General features: G+C 39.1%; 3 protein-coding genes across 3 annotated transcripts; all 3 read right to left on the reverse strand.

The window, feature by feature from the left end:
* Window positions 1-513: 513 nt before the first annotated feature.
* LOC120202458 (heparanase-like protein 3) lies at window positions 514-2,855 on the reverse strand. Its single transcript, XM_039202873.1, has 8 exons — window positions 2,589-2,855; window positions 2,400-2,436; window positions 2,130-2,313; window positions 1,908-2,056; window positions 1,590-1,820; window positions 1,180-1,495; window positions 995-1,094; window positions 514-909 (listed from the first exon to the last, which is right to left on the reverse strand). The coding sequence occupies exons 1-8, from the start codon at window positions 2,853-2,855 to the stop codon at window positions 514-516; spliced, it is 1,680 nt and encodes a 559-aa protein (XP_039058804.1).
* Window positions 2,856-4,012: 1,157 nt separating this feature from the next.
* Window positions 4,013-5,627, reverse strand: LOC120202457 (flavonol synthase/flavanone 3-hydroxylase-like). The gene is made up of 4 exons (XM_039202872.1): window positions 5,310-5,627; window positions 4,981-5,228; window positions 4,562-4,889; window positions 4,013-4,436 (listed from the first exon to the last, which is right to left on the reverse strand). Exons 1-4 carry the CDS (start codon window positions 5,571-5,573, stop codon window positions 4,200-4,202), a joined length of 1,077 nt encoding a protein of 358 aa, XP_039058803.1. The 5' UTR covers window positions 5,574-5,627; the 3' UTR covers window positions 4,013-4,199.
* Window positions 5,628-6,811: 1,184 nt separating this feature from the next.
* Window positions 6,812-9,495, reverse strand: LOC120202455 (heparanase-like protein 3). Its single transcript, XM_039202871.1, has 9 exons — window positions 9,116-9,495; window positions 8,879-8,915; window positions 8,596-8,779; window positions 8,366-8,514; window positions 8,048-8,278; window positions 7,766-7,955; window positions 7,552-7,677; window positions 7,360-7,459; window positions 6,812-7,273 (listed from the first exon to the last, which is right to left on the reverse strand). The coding sequence occupies exons 1-9, from the start codon at window positions 9,350-9,352 to the stop codon at window positions 6,878-6,880; spliced, it is 1,650 nt and encodes a 549-aa protein (XP_039058802.1). The 5' UTR covers window positions 9,353-9,495; the 3' UTR covers window positions 6,812-6,877.
* Between the last annotated feature and the right edge of the window lie 12,185 nt (window positions 9,496-21,680).

Genomic DNA, 21,680 nt, shown 5'->3' on the forward strand with positions numbered 1-21,680 from the left:
AAATAGTTTGTCGGCTTCTCTTGTTCTCCCACAGCCTGTGTCAATACGACAAATGACAGATTTTTGTTGTAGTACCGGAGAAGGGCAACAGCTAGGACATGTATATGATCTTGTTGGAGACCGTCAAAGGATATATAGCTTTTTACCGGATAATACAACTAAAATTTGTCTCTTCGGTAGTTACATAGTGGCTAGATTGTTGTTTCTTATGCATCAGTTAATCACTTGTCTGTAAGTACGTTTTTCTAAGCTTTCACGTATTTGAAGTATTGTGGAAGGGTTGTTGTGGAAGGGTTGATGTCTTAAACACAGATGATTGAAGAAAAATAAAGACTTGCAGCAAAAAGATAAAAAAAACTGTAATAAAGGAAGAAATTCGGTGTTCATGAAATAAAAAGGTATGCTGCAGTATATTCTTTACTATGGAGAAAAACAATGAAATATCTATCTGTAATATATTCTATTTCCTAGTTGATCAATTAATAACCTAAAAGCTGCCAATTTTAGTTGGCTCTACGGTTGAACCTTGCAAGCAGGGACAATAACACCAGGCATGTGAACGAACACAATGGATAAAGGAGCAACCATTATCGGCTTCGCAGAAATAACATGTAAAGGCTCCAAAGGAGGTATGATCCCCGAAGAATTTACACTTAAAACTTTTCCGTTGAGTAGCATAGTTTGGCTCTGTAAATTTCCGTCTTTTGCTGTTAGATGGTATTCCTCTCTTCTTAGTCTAGAATAGATGCCTTTAGGCAGCTTGATGATCGTTGTTTTATGGATTCTGTGCTTATGGTGCGAAATACGAGACCGGTACATGTGTCGCAAGGTTAATGTGCTGTTGAACGCAAGCTTTGCCCTGACCGTAGTGCTATTGTCTAGGTTGATCAGTAGTACTGTGATGCCTTTCTGCAAGATATAACAAAACTTTGGTTAAAATCTTAGAAAGTACGACTACTTGCTATGATAATTGCATATGAGATGATGAACTTACTGATTGTTTTGCACAGTGAGTGTATGAGCGGATCTTTTCAGTACCGTTGAAGCTTGTCGAAAGAACATTTCTTCCCATTAGCCGGTGCCAAAGAAGAGCACTGCCATGGAGGGAAAATATCATCAATGTCTCATATAGATAGGCCGCGTGTCTCATAATGAAAGAATTTCAGAAAGCAAAATAACCTGTAGTAGTCTGGATTTGGTTCAAAGTTGGTGGTGTTTAGTAAACCATAATTTCCACCAACCAGTGACTGTCTGCAATACGTTTTCGTATCATACTTGGATGCCATGCCGAGTTGATCTAAATACCAGAAACTGAACACAAATGCATTTGTAACAAGTGGATGGCCGCTGTTGTAAGCTCCTCCGGCCTCACCCACCCAGGCCACTGCTGAAGTTGGAGAACTCTTGATGATGTTATGGAGGCCGCTGAATGTTTCGGACTCACCTTCGAGAACAGATGGATCGAGAATCTTTTCGACAAGATGCTCATCAACTCCTACATAGAGAAAAATGATCGTCAAGTCCGAACCTTCTTTCATGTCTTAAGCTCCTAGATGATCCAAATACTGGATTGTACAAGGTGATCATACCTGGTCCAAGATTGTATATGTGGTGAGTGACAACATCTACGGATTTGATTGTCTTATTTATGTATTCTTTGAACCATTCCGAGTCATAGAACCCACCGGGTGCAATAATCAACGGCTTCAAATCGACATTCTTGTATACATTTTCCACTACGCTTTGAAGAGCAGCAGTGTCAGCTGCATACTGGTCTGCCGAGACCCGAGTTCCAACCCCGCTCCCAGACAATTCATTTCTTAATAAGCAAAACATAACAAACACAATTCATTTCAATCTTAGTACAGATAGTGTATCAATAATTCAGACATTTCATCAGTGGTTACCTAACTCCCAACCATGAATGGTATGGTTCTTTTCGACAGTGTAACGAATAAAAGATTCGGCATTGGTGTAGTTCCAAGCACCAAGGGCTTCACCGTTAGATTGTATAGTTCGACCAGCAAGAGCATTTAATCCAAAAATAACCTTAGCCCTGAATTATGAAACAGTTGAGTTATATTAATCATTCATATTGGTGTTCATTATATATGTATGTTTGTATATACCCTGTTTTTTGAAAGAAGGAATTGAGTTCATCCCATCTATCCATTGGCAAACATCCTTGTGTAAAACCAAACATCTCAGATGTGTCCTTGACAAACGGAGTGCAGGGTTGTTGATTGTCATTTGTGCCGTATATGACTTTGTCTTGTAATGAGCCGCCCAATCTAATCTTCAATGGTGAAAAACCTGAAAAATTATAAATAATTAAACAAAATAAGATGAAGTATCAATAATTAAAGAATATCCATCGAATGAAAAAGGAATTGACTTGCCTCTTACGGCATTCAAGAACATTTTATTACTAAGATCCTGCAAAAAAGAAGGGAAGATCAGCAACCACTTTTAAACTGGGAAAATTGGCTTTCCGGATTGAACAGGAACACTCCTTCAAAAGCATGAAAATGTTACAGAAAAGTGAGAAACAAGAACAGTGTGAAGTACGTCCAAAAGCAAAAGAATACCATATTGAGAAGACCAGCAAGACCCCAACTGCATGTACCATAATCACACTTCTCAGGAGGCCACCAATCCAAAGTAGCACAAATGAAATCTTCATCTATTCTACCAATGGCAGCTTTCCCTTCAATAAAAACAGTTCCTTCAACAGTTGCGTTAGCAACTTGTGAACTAGCAAAACTCAAAACAACAAAACAAACCCAGAAACAAAAAGAACCCATTGGCAAAATCTGAAAACCAAAAATAAAAAAAAAAGTTGTTAAAATAATCATGTATATAATTGCAAGTAAAACAAATAAGATAAAAAACAAAAACACTTATCATGAAAAACCTTATAAGAACATAGACAGTAACGGATAAAACAAAACAGATTAAAAAAATAAGAACACTATAACATCAAAATTACATGGATTTGCAGCTACAAAACCTCACAGGAATTCTACGATTTTGTCTTACAATAGCCCTAATCCTTTTCATCTATTTATAGGATTAGTTACTTAATAGGAAAGAAATATTATATTACAAGAAGTATTCTTCAATATGGTTCCTACCTTCGGTTAAGAACTAACAGAAGAAACATAGTCATATAAAAATTGTATGTAGCGATTAAAATATTCTTCAATATGAATTTTATTTTCAGTTAAAAACTAATAGAAAAAATATATTCTTCTATAGATTGGATGTAATGATTAAATCTAACATAAATAATTTCCTCGGGTAATCCAATACGTATTTCATTGTACTAGAACTTTGTCCATGTTTGGAAAACATGTTAGATACCGACACTCACGATAGAAGCTTTAATGTTTCATTGTAATGAATCGCATATTCATTATGTTATCCTGATCATGTCTTCCGGTTCAACAAGAATCCTGTTGGAATTCCGAATTTTATTTGTTTTTAACATATGTAACATTACACTTGAAGATGCAGTTGAGCATTTTTAAAAATAACCTTGTCATCTGTCCTTGATGCACTATGGAGACTTTCGTACCACAGTTGAGGCACTTTATGAGGAAATTCACCCAGATTATTTACTTTGTTGTATGAAAAAAAAATCGAACTATTACTTGGTAAAAACGTTCTCATCTTAAGTGCAAAAACAGTTTCTAAATTAAATCAAAAAAGTGAAAAACTTGTTGCAGGATTCTGTTGTTCAACAACCTGTTGTCAGTATAATAACTGACAGAGTTTTGTTCTCATACAACCTGTTAGATGATTTTTATCTATTCTTATTTTAACATCGGTGCCTTTAGGCAGCTTGATTATTGTTGTTCTATGGATTTTATGCTTATGGTGCGAAGTATGAGACAATTGTTTGGTACAGTTCGATTGTTAGTTTCTGTACTTTGGGTGGCTTGTGGCAGATTCCAGACAATTCATGTTTATATCTTAAACATTGAACTAAGGATGATGGTGAAATGATGACTATCAATTACAAACTGCTTGAAGGTCTTAATATTTGATAGTTGGGAGCCAATTGCCCTACAAATTATCGTCAGTATCAATGTGAAGTTTCTTTATTTCATTAAAATTTCACACTTTGGTATCATTTCTCTATGTTTTGGATGCCACTTCTGAGAAAAAGCCTAAGGAAAACCGAGATATGAGGGACCTCAAATCAGTGCTGCTTCTATAGGTCTCCTACCTTGCTGGTAGTATTGAAAGTAGAGACTGACATAATCCTTCACTCTCTTGTATAATCTGGGATTTGTTTCATTGATGAGATCTTCCACTGGTTGAATCTCTTGATCCGGATGCGGAATGCAGAAGACAGCCAGAGTAGTCCTCTCCCTCTCCGAGTTTGTCACTACTCGGTGTACCGGACTCTTGAATATTCCATTGGTCATTATCTGTGTGCAGTTCATGGAACCACTAATGTAAGTCACTTGTTAATCATGACATCTCTACTTAATTTACTGCACAAAATCATGTCACAGAAACTCTCATCTTTTAGCAGAGAACTTCTTGCCATTACCTCTATTTGATCACCAACATTGATCAGAAGAGCTTGAGGTACGATCGGAACGTTAAACCATTGATCATCTTTCAGGACTTGAAGACCCTCCACTTCTTTGTCTTGCAATAGCATGGTGATTGCAGATCCATCCGCATGAGGTTTAACCCCAAGAGCTAAATCAGGCCTTGGACATATAGGATAGAAATTGAATCTTGTTTGCATTGTTGCTTGATCTCCATATTGTTGCAAAAACTGGTTCTCCTCCAAGTTTAGTGACCTTGCCATTGCCTTTAACAGGACTTCAAGGATCACTTGTAATTTCATTGAATATTCATGCAAAATTTCCCTGTAACACAGATAAGACACATATTGAACTTGTTTGATTGCTAATATTCATTCAGATTCCTATGGCCTTAAAGGAGAAGAACAACAAATACCTGAAAGATTCAGGGTTTTCAGGCCAAAATTTTAATGTTCGCTTTTGTTCAGGGCTCAGTATAAGATACAATCTATCAGTCCAATCGAGTATCTGATTTTCGGATAAGATCATATCGTTTCCGTACCCTTCGATGCCCCCGATTTCTCTGGAGTATTTCTTCTTTTCTTCCGATGGAAGAGCAAAGAATTGGCGAGCAAGTTCTTGCAGTGTGACTAGAAACTCACCTGGAATTCCATGATTGACTGCCTGCAACTCACAAAACAATTCTAATGCTTTAAGTAGATTGATGATCGAGTTTCAGAAGATAGCCTTAACCAAAAACCAGACCTGAATGCAGCCACAGGAGCTGAGAGCCGATCTGAGTTTGTCGAGTTCTTCTCCACTGTTGGAAGATGAAGATGCAAGGAGTTGCAGATCTATAATTGGAACATCCAACACAGGAAAGCAGACATCAAGGGCTCCATCTCCACTGTTATCAGCTTTACGGATGTATCTTTCAGGAACTTCTTTACCGCCGATAGCTGCCAGTTCCTGCACGGTCTTCGGTTGTGGTTGAAGCTCGATAGGACCGAGTGGTTGAGCTTCAGCCATATTGAAAAATAGAGACCCCAAGGTTCAAGCCTGTTCAATATCCACTGCCTTAATTACTATATAGGCAACAATGGAGAAACATTGACCAGTTTCTGCTTGACATCATTCATGACGATATATCCTCCGGCAAACTTCAATTAGCAGGTAACACAGAGATTACAACATGGATTTGAAACCAGTCAACTAAAAGACAAAACCATGAAAAAGAGTGATTCCATTCCACTTGCTTCATTCTCTTTCTTCTTTTTTTCAAGATCTTCATAGTATTTTAATGAAGTAAATATGTGGGTGGATTGGCTTTAGACATTTAATATGCTATATTATCTCAAGTGGTGAGTGGGGACAACCGGTGAAGGCGGCGACGCCTTCCTCAACAAAACCATTTTTTTATTGTAAAATTCAGTCTTCGACTACTAATCTTGGAAACATACAATCTTATTTTCACACCTTATTCGTAAATTTGACATTTTGCATCTTCTAAGATTTCTAGAGTTGATAAAAAAGGAGTTAAATTAGTATTTGATATGAATTTGTCAGTTTAAAAAGTTATAGTGAGATAATACAAAAATATATTATATATATAAAACAAAATTTAATATGATTTGATTTTATAGTGAGGAAACTATCCACACAGATATTGCGAAGAGTATAAATATATAGAATCAAAATTTCATATATCTTAAAAATTGATATAGATTACAAACTCATATTTCACTAAAAACTTTTAGTCTCTACAAAACCACTCAAACAGAGATACCAAAATTAATTACATTTCTCAAACCGTCTTTAAATTTATTCAAAAAGTAAAAAAGTTGTTGCAAGCTTCTGTTGTTCTCCCACAACCTGCTATGACAGATTTTTGTTGTAGCACCAAAGGACAACAGCTAGGACATGTCTATGATCATGTTGGACACTGTCAAAGGATGTATGACTTTTTGCAGATTAATTCCACCAGAATCCGTCTCTTTGGTAGCTACATAGTGGTAAGATTGTTTTGTTTCTCATGCATCAGTTTATCACATATTTGTACATATGTTCAATATTTTTTTCCTAGTTTTCAGGTGTTTGAAGCATTCTTGAAGGGTCAATCAATGTGTTAAACCCCGTTAATTGAAGAAAAATAAAGACTTGCAACAAAATGACTGTAAAAAAACTGAGAAGGGACGAAATTCAGAGTTCATGGGGAAAAAAAGGTATGTTGCATTATATTCTTCACTATGGAGAAAAATAATGAAATATCTGTAACATGCTATATTTCTTATTTGATCAATCAATCACCTAAAAGGAACCAATTTTAGTTCCCTCTACGGCTGAACCTTGCAAGCAGGGACAATAACCCCAGGCATGTGAGCAAACACAACGGATAAAGGAGCAACAGTTATCGGCTTCGCCGAAATTACATGTAAAGGCTCCAATCGAGGTATGATCCCTGAAGAATTTACACTTAAAACGTTTCCATTAAGTAGCATGGTTTGACTCTGTAAATTTCCATCTTTTGCTGTTAGATGGTATTCCTCTCTTCTTATTTTAGCATCGGTGCCTTTAGGCATCTTGATGATCGTTGTTTTATGGACTTTGTGTTTATGGTGTGAAGTACGAGAACGGTGCTTGTGTCGCAAGGTCATTGTACTGTTGAAAGCGAGCTTTGCCTGGACCGTAGTGCTATTGTCTAGGTTGATCAATAGTAGTGTGATGCCTTTCTGCAAGATATAACAAAACTTTGGTCAAAATCTTAGAAAAGTAAGATTACTTGCTTTGATAATTGCAAATGAGATGATGAAGTTACTGATTGTTTTGCACAGTGAGTGTACGAGCGGATCTTTTCAGTCCCGGTGAAGCTTGTTGAAAGAACATTTCTTCCCATTAGCCGGTGCCAAAGAAGAGCACTGCAATGGAGAAAGAACATCATCAATGTCTCAAATACATAGGCCATGACTCATGAGTCTTGTAATGAAAGAATTTCAGAAAGCAAAATAACCTGTAGTAGTCTGGATTTGGTTCAAAGTTGGTGGTGTTCAGTAAACCATAATTTCCACCAACCAGTGACTGTCTGCAATATGTTTTCGTATCATACTTCGATGCCATGCCGAGTTGATCTAAATACCTGCATTTCATGTCCCAGATAATATCAATCGGAAATCTATTGGACCAAAAGGCCTAAGCATCAGGATAGCAAGGTATTAGGATTTTACCAGAAACTGAACACGAATGCATTTGTAACAAGATTATGGCCACTGTTGTAAGCCCCTCCGGCCTCACCCACCCAGGCAACTGCTGAAGTTGGAGAACTCTTGATGATGTTATGGAGGCCGCTGAATGTTCCGGACTCACCTTCAAGAACCGATGGATCGAGAATCTTTTCAACAAGATGGTCATCAACTCCTACAGATAGAAAAATGATCAAGTCCGAACCTTCTTTCATGCCTTAAGATCCTAGAAGATCGAAACACTGGATTGTACAAGGTGAATCATACCTGGTCCAAGGTTGTATATGTGGTGAGTGACAACATCTACAGATTTGATTGTCTTATTTATGTATTCTTTGAACCAATCCGAGTCATAGAACCCACCAGGTGCAATAATCAACGGCTTCAAATAGACATTCTTGTATATGTTCTCCACTACGCTTTGAAGAGCTGCAGTATCAGCTGCATACTGGTCTGCAGAGACCCGAGTTCCAACCCCGCTCCCACACAATTCATTTCCTGACAAGCAAAACATAACAAACACAATTCATTTCAATCTTTGTACCGATAATGTATCAATAATTCAGACATTTCATCGGTAGTTACCTAACTCCCAACCATGAATGGTATAGTTCTTTTTGACAGTGTATCGAATAAACGATTCGGCATTGGTGTAGTTCCAAGCACCAACGGCTTCACCATTGGAATCTATAGTTCGACCAGCAAGAGCATTTAATCCAAAAATAACCTTAGCGCTGAATTATGAAACAGATGAGCTAAATTAATCATTCATATTGGCGTTCATTATATATGTATGCATGTATGTATATATATACCCTGCTTTCTGAAAGAATGAATTAAGTTGATCCCATCTATTCATAGGTAGACATCCTTGTGTAAAACCAAACATCTCAGATGTGTTATTGACAAACGAAGAGCAGGGCTGTTGATTGTCATCTGTGTCATATATGACTTTGTCTTGTAATGTGCCGCCCAATCTAATCTTCAATGGTGAAAAAGCTGAAAAATTATAGGGACTGATAAATAAATAAACAAATTAAGATGGAGTATTTGAAACAAATAAAAGATGTCCACCGAATGGAAAAGGAATGAACTTGCCTTTTACTGCATTCAAGAATATATTTTTACTAAGATCCTGCAAAAAAGAAGGAAAGATGAAAGATCATCAAGGCAACCATTTTTAAACTGGGAAATAAGCTTTTCGGATTGAACAAAAGTACCCTTTCTAAAGTATGAAAGGACCCCCCAAAATTTTCCAGAAAACTGATAAACAAGAACAGAAACACTATTAAAAAACATGTTCGGTTGATTGCAGATAGAAGCAGAAGACATTACCAGATTGAGAAGACCAGCAAGACCCCAACTGCATGTACCATAATCACATTTCTCAGGAGGCCACCAATCCAAAGTAGCACAAATGAAATCTTCATCTATTCTACCAATGGCAGCTTTCCCATCAATAAAAACAGTTCCTTCAACAGTTTCATCAGCAGCTTGTGAACTTACAAAACTCAAGAACACAAAACAAACCCACAAACAAAAAGAACCCATTGGCCAAATTTGAAAACCCATCAAAAGAAAAAAAAAGTTTTAGATCTTAAAACTCTTTCAATGTGCTCTAAATGGGCATGAAGTTGAAGATGTTAGCTTCCTAACTTGGTTTCCCATACGAGGCAAAAGTAAAAGATAACTTTTTTGTTTCCAAAAAAAATAAAAGATACTAATCAATACGCTGCTCGGAAAGTGTATAATAAAAGCTAACAGAGTAGCATATTACATATATGGAAAGGTGGGAAGAATCAAGTTAAGCTTACAATGGTTAGCTTGACATCTTCGTTTAATTAAGTTAGCAGTTTAGAATAAAGTGAAGTTTGCCCAAGTGGGATCATTAATGTGCTGTTCTTACCTTCTATACGATTGAATGAATCAAAAGGTTGTGAGATTAGGTATGGGTCTTGGGTTGTTTTTTTTTTTAATATTATTCAGCACGAGAAATATACACTTTCTGTTGAATTCGACTCCTTATAAAGAATATAAATATTTTATCTGATTTAATCTGACTCGATTCGAAAAATATTTTTATTTCACTCGAATTCAATTTAATTTAAATTATGAGATAAAACTCATATTTCACCTGACATAACATTAATATATACAAATATACTTTTATTCTGTAAAATGAGAACTTAAATAGAAAAACTAAATATATAGTATATTATAGTAATTGTCTCTAAATTTGTAGAAGAAAATTATTTTATTATTTTGAATCAAGTTAATTTAAAGATTTTTTGTCTTAACCAACTTAATCTCATCTTCTATAAAATTCGACTTGATCTGACTTAAATTAATTTTTTTAAATAATTTAATTTTATTAAATTAAATCAGATCAAAATTCGTAGTTTTAAGTTAAATTATCATCTCTACGCGAGATCCATTGTTTTGTAAGAATACATGAAGCAGGTGTAGACGCTCAATTTGTCCGGGGTGTTATTCGTGTTTAATCTGGTTTTATTATTGTTTTTATTGCAATTTCGGTTATTAGCATAAGTTTGGTATTTTGTAGGTATTAATATATATATATATATATATATATATATATATATATATGCAAACAATTAAACAATTAAAAATGCACTAAAAATGGTCTTTGATTTTTACAGGCCCAAATTACAAAGGGTCATTTGATCCAATTCCAGCAACCCAACCCAAGACCCGTTTGGGGCCAGAACTGATCCAAGCCTAAGGGAAACCCTAAATTTTGATAAGGTTTCCCTAACCCTCTGGCGTTGCGCATCAAGAGTCGTTGGATTCAGGGAGATCCAACGGCATGCATGCTTTAGTCATTAGGGTTTTAGGACCCTTCAGTCGCCACCTTGAAGCGCAACCTTCGGATCTGGACCCATCCAACGGTCCAGATCACGTTCTGCTGCCAACCCATCTCGATCACTAAGTTGCCACCGCCGTTGGACCCAATTACGACGGTCGACCATCCCACGTGAACCTTAACAACCTGCAATATCAAGAGAAACACGACAGAAGACTCAGAACCAAGTTTCAAGGCAGCAAAACCCAAGTCAACGAAGAAAAACTTGCAGTAGACTCACGGGATTTTGAAAGAGAAATCAGAAGACAAAAATATTGTAAAATCTGGTTCTATATAAACCAGAACCAAAATGTTGTAAAGGGGGACCCTCAGGTATTTTTCCAGGGAAGAAAAAGCAATAAATATCAATATTTAAGAAAAAAACCGAGAGTCATCAGCGAGGGGGAAGGACAGAACGAAAAAACCAACAAGGGGAGGAGTGATCCTAAAATCGAAGATCAGCCATCAACAGAACAAAAAAGAGAAAAATACCCAGAAGATCGAGTTATCAGCGAACACAACCAGAGATAACAACGAATCCAAAAAAAACGTTGGTAAACCGAAAACTTACTTACCTGATCTAAAGGCTCTCGTCGTCCCAGCTAGGAATCCCTACCCCGCTTGTGAGAAGGTAAATCCTTCATCTTTCGTGGTTTTCCAGTCGTGTACGTCCGTTTTAGACTCAGGTTTCAGGGATTTAGGGGGTTTCGGTCTAAGACTAGTGAATGTTTGGTTAGATAGAGAGGTGGTGGCCCTTCATCGGAGTCAGAACCGCGGTGGTTCCATGGTGTTTGGGTAAGTGAAATAAAATGGGTTTAAGGATAGTAAGGGTTTAGATTTGAGTTTTGGAGATGATTTTTTGAGTGGGTTTTGACCAGAGTCGATTTCTGGCCTTTTAGGCTCCTCATCGGAGCCATTTGACGACGGAGGCCGCGGTGGCCTTCTGTCTCGTTTAGGGTTGAGAGACGGGAGAGCAGAGAGGATATGGGAGAGGCAGAGAACGGCTGAGGGGTGTTTAGGCTAAGGGTTAGAATGGGTTCAGGAGTTTACCCTAATATCCCATTTGTTATAACGCCAAAACGGCGTAGTTTCACGGAGGCATGAAACGGTAACGTTTAAGGCTAGGGAAGGAGAACCGGGTTTTAGGACGTTGGGCTAACAACAGAATAGGTCCTTCCTCTTTTGTTTCATTACATTTTGGTCCTTAAACCGAGCTTTATGGGAATTTTAATCTTACCTCCTGGTTTCCGGATTATTTTATTTTGGTCCCGTATCATGTTATGGCCATTTTCTTTCCGTTTTTTGCATTGGATATGTAATTTGAGGAGCTTTCAATTTGATCCTATGCAATATTTTGGTTATATTCTGTTTGCAGTACCCAGAAATGAAAATGTTATGAAAAAGGTTGTTGTTATTTATTCTTTATGTTTTAGTCCTTTTAATATTTTATGCATGATTGTTAGGTTAATTTAGATTTATTTTAAAATATGCATGTATATATTATTTAAGCATGTTGTTCATACGCACGTAGGTGTAGTTTATTTTATGAGCATGTTTGAATTCGTTCACTTTAATCGCATATTTAATTATTTTTGCATTAACATCACTTTGTATAATTTTTGCATGATATCCTCATATGCATAACTTGACATTATTGCATAATCGGAATTAAGGGTAATGCCCTTTTAATCTAAAATTATCAGAATGGCTTTCCTTAACTTACAGGAAAGTTGTTTTGACGATTTTAAATTAAAATGGTATCCCGTCAGTAACGCCTAATTAAATTTGGATATGTCATTGTAAAATTTGGGAGTGAAAGAAAAGGAAATATTCGACTATTTAAACTTTTCGAGAAAAGGTCGTTAGAACTGAACTAAAGATCCGGTCTCGATATTTTTAAATAATCGAATATTCTTTATCTTTCTAATGACTTGGTAATTTTAAATTAAATCTATTTTGTTGCTTTGAATGTTGCAAATTGGCACGTTTGTCGTTTAAAGGGATCATTAATCAAATCAAATTTGAACTTGTGAAATTCGTCGCAAAGACATTAATTAATCGACTAGGTACCGATTTAGGGCGTTGTGGGGGTGCTAATCCTTCCCCACACGTAACCGACTCCCGAACTTGGATTTTGGTGACGTAGACCGTAAATTTGTCGTTTTAATTAAAATTAATTTTTATTAAAAATGACAACGTTGTTGGGTGCCCAATCACACCCTAATTAAAGATTGGTGGCGACTCCTCGAACCTTATGTTTTTATCGTAAAGGAATTTCCAAATTTTCGAAACGAGAGGTTTTTTTAAAAAATCACATTGTTTTTAATTAAAAGTTCAATTGAAAAGAGAATAATTAAAAATGACGCGGTTTTTCAAAATCTCGCCCCCCCGCACCGCGTAAAAATCGTTTCGACAGCTTGGCGACTCCGCTGGGGACTTTTTAGAGAGTCAGGCCGATCGTCGATTAATTAACTGTCTTTGCAAACGAAATTTATAAGTTCGCTTTAATTTGGTTTTTGATCCCTTGTTTGTTTGAATTGTTTTATTTACATCTTAATTTGTAATTTGGTTAATGAATAAATAGTTGTACTAATGTGTTTTACATGTTTCAGTTTTCTGACCTTCGTTTAGTCTATTGTTTTTCTTGGATCGAGGCAAAGGATTATGGGTTTCCCCTCACTGTTACAACCATTTCGATGTTTAGAGCCTTCTTACTGTGCTCTGTCCCGTTAGGTAGGGGTGAAAGCTACGCTTACGTGAGAAAAATTATTTTTCTCCGCATGGGCTTTAGCTAGTAACCTCTGGGGTACATGCCTTATGTTTACGAGTGAAACATTGAGTTTCCTCGCATGGACATAGGGAAATGTATCCTCTCGAAATTGAACTTGATCCGGTTTAAGCCTATAATGGGCGAGGATCGAGGGTCTGGCAAGCCCAAGGGGGCACCAGCAAAGGACAATTCGAGGACCCTTTTAGAAATACTGAAACTCTGCCCATCTTATGTTGAATCTCTGTCCACAGACACAAAGGGGAAACTCATTCTAACTTTTCCCTCGAATTTATTTTTTTTGCAAAAAGTATGCGAACTAGAGATCATGTGGTTAGGTTTATTTTTCAAACATGCATGTGAATTAGATACCATGCGGTTAGGATTTTTTTTATGAGTAACAAAACATGTGGGTAAATATCATGTCGGGTAGGATCTACTAAAGCATGATTCGGTAGACGCCATGTTGGGTAGATACCATGTGAATTAGGTTTAGGATGTATATATTTTCTATCTTCATGTTGTTTGTTTATTCTTTGACTATTCATTGTATATACTAACACAGTTTTATTTTTGTTTGTGTTTATTTATTACCGCTGCATTGCATCATCATTCATGAAGAAAGGTGTTGATTCACAAGGTGGTCATAAAAGTAGAAGGCGGTCATAAAATGGACAAGAGCTTTCATAACAAGGAAGTGGATAACGCAGAAGTGAGGTCGTGGTCCGAGGAAACTCAGAGGAAGAAAGGCGACAGTTTGACTGAAGATTACATATCAGTACTACCAGAGGTTGCTCCGGTCAGTCTAAAGCAAAACGATTTGCAAGAGTTACGCGAAATTTGGGAAAGTTGGAATTCTGAGGTGAAATACTCTTTCTGGCAAAAGTATGGTGACATCGCCCTTCTGTTGTATGTGAAAGTAAACGAACCCCTAATCAAAGCTCTCATCCAGTTTTGGAATCCCGCATATAGCTGCTTCACTTTCAACAAGGAAGACATGACTCCCACGTTAGAAGAATACACCTCCTTGTTTCATTTCGAGACGATACACTTTGACCGTATCTACTCAAAAGCCTCAAGGACCCAATCCTTTAAGAGCAAGCTCGCAAGGATTACTGGGATGGAGAGAAGTGGGTTGATGATCGAATCCAAAAGAAGGGAGAGTCCGATTGCTTCCCTTGGTCATGCCTCAAGGAGCTTATCGTCAAGCATAGCGATATCGAGAAGAGCATGGAGATGTTCGCCTTGGGAATTTATGGTTTGATGATTTTCCTGAAAGTTCTTTATCACGTGGAAGCCGCAGTGGTCGATTTATTCGAGCGTTTGGAAAGAAGGTAAACCCTGTTCCTGCGGTTTTGGCTGAAACATTCAGAGCACTTAGCGGTTGCAGAAGAGCTGAGAGTAGCCGCTTCACCGGGTGTGTCCAGCTGCTTACTGTTTGGATACGCAGTCACTTCTGGAAAATTGACCGAGAGTATAGTCGACGGTTTTCTACGGCCTATTCACCCTTAAAAGATTTCCTCACTAAAGAGTGGCCAGAGCATCTCACCAGGAAAGATTGGGTTTCACTCTTCAGAAATTTACAGGAACATGATATAGTGTGGCGTGTCCCCTGGTTAGCTTTTGTGGATGTGTTGTACAAATGCGGGGATTCTGATTGGGTAACCCTATTAGGGTTATGGGGTGGAGTAGGTTATGCGCCACTGATGGTACTAAGGCAATTTGGGGCACGCCAATTCGTCCCAGCTACATCCGGTCTGAAGGCATCTGAATTTGTGTACTGTGGAGATCATTACAAGAAGACTGCTCGTGCAATGTCAGAGGCGTGGAAGTCAACCTTTAGAACTGATTTCATAGCGGCTGAGGTCATGCTGACACCAGATTACGTGGCATGGAGGGCGGTGCGAAAGAATGATATCCTTCCGTTGGCGGATCGCGACCAAACAATTCCTTTGGAAGTACAGTTTAAATACGTACCGTCTAAGTTGGAGATACTGAAGAGTGAATTCGAAGCGGAAATCGCCAGGAAGGAAGCGGAGTGTGAGGCCCTTAGACAAAAGAATTTCATGTTGGACATCGATAGGGGATTCTATAATACACAGTTTGAGCTTATGCGCAAGAGAAAGGATGAAGTGGAGGCCAATCTCACTAGTTTACAGAGTGATTACCAAAAGATGAGTCGAGCACGGGCAATTGCTGGCCTCGGGAGAACTTCAGAGCAGTGGCGGTTAGAGCTCCGGGCTGAGAGGGATCGTCGAGTTAGAGACGTCAGAGCCGAGAGAGAGCACCGAGTCAGAGAGTAGAGACAGAGAAGAAGAAAGGAAATCAAGAACTTGAGTCCGAGAGAAGGTCCTGGGTTAGGGTACTGAAGAGCGAAAGGACAGAGGCTAAAGAGTTAAGACAAAGGTACACCTTGAGCAAGAAGCGAGAAGAAGAATTGCATGTTAATATTGAAGAACTCAGAATGAAGGCAAATGACATGCAACTTGAACTTGAGGTTAGAAAGCAAAGAATCGACGAGCTCGAAACTGAGAAGAGGCAAAGCAAAGAAGAGCTAAAACTAGAAAGGCAACATCGGGAGAATGTGCTCCAAGGCAAACAGGATGAAGTATTCCTCTGGATACAGAGGTGCGGAGCAAAGAGCGAACGGATAGAGGTACTCAATCAAGAGATGCACGAAATGGAATCAAGGCATGAGGAAGAGTTAGCTCGAGCCAAGGCAAAGAATGAAGAGTATAGTGCCTACGTTATGCAGCTTGAAAGTTCCTTATCTGCAGAAAACAGTCAGCGTTGCCCAGTGGATCAAAGGGTTAGCCTCGAGGAGAACGCTGCTTTGCAAAAGAAGATTCATGATTTAGAGGCTGCCTTACGAAGCTGCCAGACACAAATCGCTGGTCTCGAGCGCACCGTCCAAGGCACCAGACTGCAATGGCAAAACTCAAACGATCACTTTAGAGACTGGAAGACAAACGTGAATCACGTGATCCGAGAGACCATGAATCAGTTAAGCGGCGTCGCGAGGCAGTTGGGAGAGATGGACCTCCAAGCAAAAGTCATCCAGAGCTATGCCAATCCAGCATCAGGCGTAGGAAAGAGGGTCGATTGGCTTGTCAATCAAATAGTAGAGCTGAACATGAGAGCTAGGCCATTTCTATAGTGGACTTTTCTTGTAAAAATGATGCTTTTGGTCCTTAATGAAAGTTGTTCTAAGACTGATCGCGTCTTATGAATCAATGCCTTTCTGCATGCATTTGCATTTTATTTGCGCGTTAAGTTTTGTATTGCATTTTATCGCACTTTACATAATTTGCATTCATCCTCAAAGCATTAAAATTAACAATAAGGGATACATTACAGAATACTGGGAAATTTCAAGCATCACTATAACACAAGGAAGGCCATGGATGATAAGATTGCTCAAATAGAAAGAACTCAATTGCAGTTGCAAGATGATCTGAGGAAAATGCAAGAAGATATGCTTAAGGCTCAAGAGGATATGTTGTCTAAGTTGGCAAATATGCTGGGAGGGAGAAATCCAGAGCACGGAAAGGCCCATGAGCAAACAAGTGAAGAACCACTTTACCCCCCAGGGTTTACCCCGGTACAGTCTCCGAATATCCAAGGAACATCTGTCCATACCAAAGTACACATAAATCCTGACGGCATTGCAGTGAATCCGCAACCTGGATCTTGTTCGCATCCCGAAGAAAGCCCATATCACCAGGTCCCGGACCTTGATGAAGAAGCAAAGAAGAACGAAAACAAGTTGTTGCAGGAGCAATATAAGCAGCTAGCAAATGAAGTACAGGCTATGAAAGAAGATACTAGCTTATATGGTCTCGACGCTAAGGAACTGAGTTTAGTTCCTGATCTGGTCCTACCTCCCAAGTTCAAAACCCCTGACTTCGAGAAATACGACGGTACCCAATGCCCTTCTGCCCATATCACAATGTTCTGCAGGAAAATGACTGGTTACGTAGGGGACGACCAGCTGTTGATCCACTGTTTCCAGGAAAACTTAGTAGGCTCAGCATTGCGATGGTATAATCAACTAAGGAGAATTGATGTCAGGACATGGAAAGACCTGGCCAAATCTTTTCTCGACCAGTATAAACATGTAAGGACGTCAGGCCTAACAGAATGGTGCTGCAAGCAATGGAGAAGAAGCATAGTGAAAGTTTCAGACAATATGCTCAGAGGTGGAGAGAGGTAGCAGTACAAGTCCACCCACCGTTGGTAGAGGAGGAAACGAACCTACTTTTTGTTAATACCTTGAAGGCTCCATTTTTCTCACATTTTGTTGGTAATCCTTCTCGAAGTTTTGCTGATATAGTTACGGCGGGAGAAATGATTGAAATGGAGATTAAAAAGGGAAGCTTGAGGAGGAGATTCCAGCAAGAAACAACCGATGAGGAAGAAGAAAACGAAGTCAACAAAATAAGGCAGTATGATTCCCATAATATCACAGTGTCCCGACCACAGGGAACGGTAGCATCACCCCAAATTGACAATAGGCAAGGGGCAAGAGATCTAAGGAGAGAGAGGCCTCAATTTGATCCGATTCCCATGACTTATAAGGAGTTATTCCACGAATTATATGATCGACATGTAGTCTCACCTTATCATGTGGATCCTATACAACCCCCGTATCCCAAGTGGTATGATGCTAGTGCTAAGTGCGAATACCATGCAGGGGTTTCCGGACATTCTATTGAAAACTGTCCCGCTTTCAAAAAGGTCGTCCAAGCTCTGAGAAGAAGAAACGTCATCAATTTTGGTGACAGTGAACAGCCAAACATAGCCCAGAATCCATTGCCAAACCATGCAGGAGCCGGGATTAATGCAGTCACTAAAGAGAAAGGAAAACGACTGTAAAAAATGTTAGGGAGGTGATGTCACCCATGTCTTGGGTGTGGTGCCAAATGGTCAAGGTAGGACTGTTAAAGACTAATCTACCACGTGAACATTTCAATAATGAAGAGATGTGCCACTACCATAACTGCACAAAACACAGTATACAACAGTGTTCTGATTTCTTAGGGCTGGTACAAGAGATGATGGATAGTAAGGAAATCGAGTTCTTCAAAGAAGGGGCTGAGAAAGAAGAAGCGGAAGTTTACGCCTCTGAGGGATCATCCAAAGAGGTCTATAGTGCTAGTTGTCCCCTCGTCATTACTCCCAAGAATCGAGTGGCTGAGAAGGTAGCTCCAAAGGTGATTATTACACCTCCCTCTCCGTTCCTGTACAAAGACAATAAATAGGTACCCTGGAGATATACTTGTCAAATAGGAGAGGTGACAAAGCAACAGGAAGAGGTAGATGAAGTGGGACACATGACCAGGAGTGGTAGATGTTATCACAAAGAACCTGAGAAAAAGATTGCTGTCGAGAAAGGAAAAAGTATCGATGTGCAGATAAGAGAAGATGAACCCATCGTCAATGAGCCAGTAACGGAGAATGAAGCGATGGAATTTTTAAAATTTCTGAAACATAGTGAATACAGTATTGTTGAGCAATTGCACAAGCTGCCTGCCCGTATTTCTGTCCTATCACTTCTTCTAAGTTCAGAGGCTCATCGCAACGCCCTGTTAAAAGTTTTAAACCAAACATTTGTCCCGAAGGAGATACCCACAAAAAAGCTGGACCGACTAGTTGCCAACATCCAGGCCGATAATTTTTTATCTTTTTCTGAGGACGAGATCCCTTCTGGGATGACTGGCAATCATAAGGCCCTACACATCACAGTTAGGTGCAAAGGGCATGTTCTATCCAGAGTACTGATAGATAACGGTTCGGCGTTAAATGTGATGCCCTTGGTGACCCTGAAAAAATTGCCAGTTGACAGCACCCTGATGAGAAGCTGTCAAAGTGTGGTTCGAGCTTTTGATGGAACGAAGAGAGAAGTTCTAGGCAAGATTGATATCCCTTTGACTATTGGCCCGGCGATATACGAAGTGGAGTTTCTTGTGATGGACATCATGCCTACATACAACTGTTTATTGGGAAGGCCCTGGATTCATCAGGCCGGTGCGGTTCCGTCAACGTTGCACCAAAGGATAAAATTTGCAATGGATGGGAGGCTTATATGCATTCATGCTGAGGAAGACATTATTGCTTCGGTTTCTACTACTGCTCCATACGTTGAAGTGGAAGAGCAAGCTGTTGAATGTTCTTTCAGATCGTTGGAATACGTCAATGCCATGTTTGTGGCAGAAGGAAAGAAGATCCCGAAGCCTAGATTGTCAAACTGCACCAAAATGGGCTTAAGCTGACTCTTGGAAGAGGAGCAAAAACTGGCAAAGGGTTTGGACGTCGGTTGCAAGGACTGGTGGGCCCAATCTACCCTGTAACTAAAAGAGACAGGTTCGGTTTAGGGTATCAGCCAACTTTAAAAGAAAAAATGAGAAGCATCAAGAAGATTCAGGAATTGAGAAAGGCAAGATTGACTGGTGAGGACCTAAGCTGGGAGCCCATGACATTCCCGCCCTTGAGCAGCATTTTCGTATCAGGAGGATATATGTTTCAAAGGACTTTGGAAAGCAGTAAAGGGATAGTTGAGAATGCCTTGGAGGACTTGGGCATTAATGTCATAACCGATGAGGAGTTCAAAGAAATGAGAGCTATGGGCATTTACCCTGCGCCACTGGGCTTTGTGTTGAACAACTGGACTGCGGAGGAATTGCCCGTAGTTTACAAATCTTTTGCAGAGTAATACACTGGAACTCTTCCCTATTGTTCAATACCCTGGGACAGTAGGTGATTTGATGTAAAGGGTTAAGTTGTGTGTTTTTACTTGCTTTCAATAAAAGATGTGTTTTGTTAATTCCCGAATGGCAAACACTTCCTCATGCATTTTGTTTGAATATACACATATATTATTTCTTTCTATTTGTTTATATGGGAAAAGATTCTCCCATATGTATATATGTATATCTTCTTTTCGTTATCCTTTCAGGAACTCAGATATCAATAATACGAATGCTAATGACTCTGACCCGGAGATTGATTTCGAGATGCCCATATGTCAAGGGGAAATCGAAGGTTGTGATGATGATGAGGGATGTGAACCACCCTCAGAATTACTAAAGATGGTGGAACAGGAAGATGAGCAGATCCTGCCTCACGAAGAGCTTACAGAGATCTTGAACCTGGGTACAGATGAGGATAGAAAGGAAATAAAGATTGGTACCACCCTGTCTGCTGAAGGGAGGCAAAGCTTGATAGAATTACTTCAAGAGTTCAAGGATGTATTCGCTTGGTCATACGAGGACATGCCAGGGCTGGATACAGAATTGGTTGTCCATAGATTACCAATAAAGCCTGATTGCAAGCCCGTACAACAGAAACTGAGAAGAATGAGACCCGAGATGCTGCTCAAGATTAAAGAAGAAGTGAAGAAACAATTTGATGCTGGGTTTCTCACAGTGGCCAAGTATCCTGAGTGGGTAGCAAATATTGTCCCAGTACCAAAGAAGGATGGGAAAGTACGAATGTGTGTCGACTATAGAGATCTGAATAGAGCTAGTCCAAAGGATAATTTTCCTTTGCCACATAGATACGTTAGTGGACAATACTGCTGGAAATTCCTTATTCTCATTTATGGATGGTTTCTCCGGCTATAATCAAATTAAAATGTACCCTGAAGATATGGAGAAAACAACGTTTATCACTATGTGGGGGACGTTTTGCTATAAAGTCATGCCGTTTGGATTAAAGAATGCAGGGGCAACCTATCAGAGGGCCATGGTGACGTTGTTTCATGACATGATGCATAAAGAAATTGAAGTCTATGTCGATGATATGATTGTCAAAGCCAAGACGGAGGAGGAACATGTCGAGAATTTGAGGAAGCTCTTTCAAAGATTAAAGAAGTGCCAACTAAAACTTAACCCAAATAAGTGTACTTTTGGGGTGACATCGGGAAAACTGTTGGGATTCGTAGTGAGCCGAAAGGGAATCGAAATAGATCCCGATAAAGTAAAAGCCATTCAAGATTTGCCAGCCCCAAGAACACAGAAAGAGGTTCGAGGATTTTTGGGGAGATTAAATTACATCGCTCGGTTTATCTCGCAGCTGACCGAAAGATGTGATCCCATATTCCGCCTTCTTCGTAAGAATGATTCAGGAGAATGGAGTGAAGATTGCAGAGAGGCTTTTGAGGCAGTAAAGAGATATCTTTCGAATACTCCGATCCTAGCGCCACCTATCCCAGGAAAGCCTTTAATTCTTTACTTGTCCGTTTATGACAATTCAATGGGATGTGTGTTGGG

Source organism: Hibiscus syriacus, unplaced genomic scaffold (assembly GCF_006381635.1).
Source record: "Hibiscus syriacus cultivar Baekdansim isolate YM2019G1 unplaced genomic scaffold, ASM638163v2 tig00008788_pilon, whole genome shotgun sequence".
Classification (NCBI taxonomy): Eukaryota; Viridiplantae; Streptophyta; class Magnoliopsida; order Malvales; family Malvaceae; genus Hibiscus; species Hibiscus syriacus.